Source organism: Agrilus planipennis, unplaced genomic scaffold, assembly GCF_000699045.2.
Source record: "Agrilus planipennis isolate EAB-ADULT unplaced genomic scaffold, Apla_2.0 scaffold75, whole genome shotgun sequence".
NCBI lineage: Eukaryota > Metazoa > Arthropoda > Insecta > Coleoptera > Buprestidae > Agrilus > Agrilus planipennis.
Genome location: NW_020439028.1, coordinates 746,003 through 750,061, shown reverse-complemented (window position 1 = coordinate 750,061; position 4,059 = coordinate 746,003). Strand labels below are relative to the sequence as shown.

Genomic DNA, 4,059 nt, shown 5'->3' with positions numbered 1-4,059 from the left:
TTGACTGCTAGCGGCGGAAAAATGTATGCTTTTCAAAATTTACCACCATATTTCGCTTCTAAAATTGTGTAGAAATGTAACTTCTTATAGACTCCACGCTCATAATTTTAATTTTGATTTTTATAACTAAGGGCTGGTTTTAGTATTTTATTCTATCAAAAATTATGCATATTACCTACGTCACATGTTTTTAAGAAATGTTACATTTCCATCTTATTGGGATATCTTATCTAATTTCTTTTATTTTTCATTGATTATAAATATGTAATAGGAAATAGTTAATTATTATAATCATAGTTATCTTTATATTAAATTAAAACATTTTAATACTAGGGTTTTGATCAAGCAGAAGGAGGAGGAATTGAATTAATATCACACATTATCTCCAGGCATTTAAAAATTGATTGTCATGTCTTGATGGGTGCGAATTTAGCGGGAGAAGTTGCCAATGAGAATTTTTGTGAAACAACAATTGGCTGTAGAAACTTCCGTTTGGCACAGACACTTAAAGATCTTATTGAAACAGATTATTTTAGAGTGGTCGTCGTCAATGATGAAGAAGCCGTTGAAGTATGTGGTGCTTTAAAGGTAAGGCAAATAAATTACATTTTTCAAATTAAAAATCCATTATATCAAGTGTAGGTAAGTAACTAGAGTGCTTTCAATGAAGACAACATTCATTTTAGAAACCCTATATGAAAAATATTCAAAAATATACTTTAGATAACCTCTTACAATCTTAGACATTATCGAGGAGTATCGATCGAAAAAAATTTTGTACGTTTAAAAGATGATTATGCCATAATTTGAGCTTTTCTCTTAGTTTTAATTCATTTCTTTAGAAATGCTATTTAAATAACTTTCTTTTTCTTTTAATCACGATATTTCGCCTCGTTGAAAAAGATACTGCGTGTTGCTTGGATCAGTTTATAAGGTACAAATTCTTTTTTAAAAGTGACCATAATCGAATTGATGTGTATCAAACGCTCATACAGTATACAGTTTTCAAACTCGAAAATGAATTTATAACTTACAAGTTATTACTAAGGAGAACATATTAATATCACTGAAAAGTGGTCATTATGATTTAAAAAACTAATCATCGCCAGTTACAATCGCACACACAATTCTCTAATCAGAAATTTCTCAACTTAAAATTACTAATCGATAGTTTCGGTAATGTTTAGAAACAGGCCTTTTTTCAGAAATACATACTAATGTCACATCCTCGATTTCTTATTAAAAAAAATATATATGGTTTGTGTCATTTGATCCAAATGTCTAAACTATCAATTGATTTTTTTCTACCAAATTGATTACAGAATATTGTCGCGTGCGGTGCAGGTTTCGTAGATGGCCTGGGATTAGGTGATAATACAAAAGCGGCAGTTATTCGATTGGGTCTAATGGAAATGATCAAATTTGTTGAAATATTTTATCCAGGATGTAAGCTATCAACATTTTTTGAAAGTTGCGGGGTTGGTGATTTAGTAACTACCTGCTATGGAGGTCGTAATCGTCGAGTGAGTGAAGCTTTCGTGAAAACTGGCAAGTCCATAAAACAACTAGAAGATGAACTACTAAATGGACAAAAGTTACAAGGTCCCTTTACGGCTGAAGAGGTTAACTTTATGTCGAAAACTAAGAACATGCAGGATAAGTAAGTTTCTAAGCCGTAAAATTAATTCTTTTGTTTTCTTTAATAGTGTTGCTATCGAATTTACTTTTGTTGAAGTATAACCCATAAATAAAAAAAATTGTGTGGTTTTATGAAACTACGATGCAAGTGAAACTTTTCAGATTGTAGGCATTTAACTGTAAATTTTCGGAAAATTATTCGATTTAGGGTATCTATTAAAATCAAAATCGCGTTCTTAATCTTATTTTAATGATTGGAAAATGGGAATGATAATAGGAAATCAATAGTAAACAAGATATTCAACTCACGATTAAAACACACAAATACCGCGGAGCACTTGCACGAATAAGAGAGAATATAAATGCTGCACCTCTGGTCATGCGAGCGTGGGCGCCGCTTAGCTGCTCTGCCGTGCGCCTTTCACTTTTACCCCTACTCCGCAGCCGGCTGTAATGCAACATGCGATAGATAGACGAAAAAATTTGAAGCGATGTAATAAAATTTTCACTTTGCAATCTGGATCTGACTAAAGCGTTTTTAACCAAAACAATTATCTATAATTTCAGATTCCCCCTATTTACTGCAATTCACAATATTTGTGCCGGTAAACTTCCTGCTGCCGAACTAATAAACTGCATAAGAAATCATCCAGAACATATGTAAGTTTGTCTCCGGAATTGTTTGCTCTTATCTTTGCCCCTTTGCAGTTCTTTTCTTATTTCGTTTGTTGTTTGTTTAATTTTTTGCATGTTAAATCAATTGGAAGCTATCTTTCTCTTTCTTTCTTGGCTTTGATTTTTTAATGGAGGTCAGTTTTTTTTTGCATTTTTAAACGCCAAACTTTATCTAGTAAGCAACTGTTTACTTTATTTAACAATACTATCATAAGAAAATATCATTACAATTCCTTAATTAGTGTGAATGAATTTATTCTACCAAATAAGAAATGGAAGTAACTAATGAATCGTAGAATTGTACTTAAATCAAAGAATCAAATTAACAATCAAGCGAAAGCTTTCTTAAAAATTAACAATTTCAAAAATATTTGAAAGATATTACGTAAGCAATAAGAAAAAAAGTGTTTTATGAAATAGTAGAAAATAATAAAAATTGTTTTCTCGTTAACGTAAATGATAGGTAGTTGATTGATAAAAGGCCTTAATGCCGATAATGCAAGTTAACTTACAGATAGTTTNTGCAGCAAAAGATGCAGACTTTTTGATTTTTGTTGTGCCGCATCAGTTTATTCGCACGTTATGTTCTACTTTACTCGGCAAAATAAAACCAACAGCTGTGGGATTATCACTTATCAAAGTAAGCGAAATTAATCATCACAAGGTAGCCAGTCTGAAGACTTCGTAAGTAGTTTAATTTATTTATCTTTGATTTTTCTAGAGTATGAGTAATGTATTATTTTAAAAATTTATCTCTGAATTAACCCATTTTGATAATAGAATCGACAAAACAGTCACTAAGAATTAATTTTATATAAGAAGGTCTATCATTTGAAATTTATAAATAGTTAACCTTGGCAATCAAACAATTGGGACCAACTTCAAGGACAACTTAATGTGTAGGTTATCGATTGTGTCTTTATTGTCTGTTTATGGATAGTTTTCTGTTTACTACTAAAACTATTACTCTCTATTGACCTCATGTAAACAAAAAGAGTACAACAGATTAAAGTTCACAGATTACACAAAAGAAAAATTTCCTACAGCTTGACAAATCTTATCATCACATGCATTAATGGACTTTGTGTGTTGTCGCTTTTAATATTATAATGTTATTGATGACTGTATTTCAGACTAAATAGTTTAATAACTAATATGAAAATCAAAAATTAAATAAGCATTCTTACAATTTACTGAAGTTAAATTTTCCTAAATAATGTTGAAATGGCAGCCAAACTTGAGAGATAAATATTTTATTTAATCAAAAAACTAGATACAATGTTTTGCCTATTGTCGGTTGTAATTCATTAATAATAATAAAAATAAAATACTAGATTTAGGAGTTAATATTTAAACTAGTAAGTCGCCTCTATAAAAGAATTACAATTATTACTAACAACTTATGAATTATATCATGATGGAGTCTAACAACAACAGGTTGAACTAGTTTTTGGTTTAATGAAGTATTTATCTCTTAATTTCAACAATATTTGAATATAAAGAGAAGAAATGAATACCTTAAAATTCTATTCATTAGAGAGGTACCTATATTGAAAATTTAACGCTTAACTGAAAAAACAGATTCTTTGCCTGCAGTAGTTTAAATGATAAAAAAACCTATTGAAAAATATAAACAGGTAAAAAACAGTAAAGGTACATAATAAGTTTCAGTTATTATAAACGTAAATGATATTAAATTTCGCTGAATTTTAATTGCCTACTACACTTCGTTTACTTTCCCCAGCG

The 4,059-nt window shown here is 29.9% G+C and overlaps 1 protein-coding gene across 1 annotated transcript in view; it reads left to right on the top strand.

Moving 5' to 3' along the window:
- LOC108736016 (glycerol-3-phosphate dehydrogenase [NAD(+)], cytoplasmic) overlaps positions 1–2,489 on the top strand; it is a 24,188-nt gene extending 21,699 nt beyond the window's left edge. The window contains exons 4-6 of the mRNA XM_025976467.1: positions 334–588; positions 1,323–1,660; positions 2,206–2,489. Coding sequence (XP_025832252.1) covers positions 334–588; positions 1,323–1,660; positions 2,206–2,302 — 690 coding nt within the window. The 3' untranslated portion in view covers positions 2,303–2,489. The remainder of the gene's footprint in view (positions 1–333; positions 589–1,322; positions 1,661–2,205) is intronic.
- Positions 2,490–4,059: the final 1,570 nt, after the last annotated feature.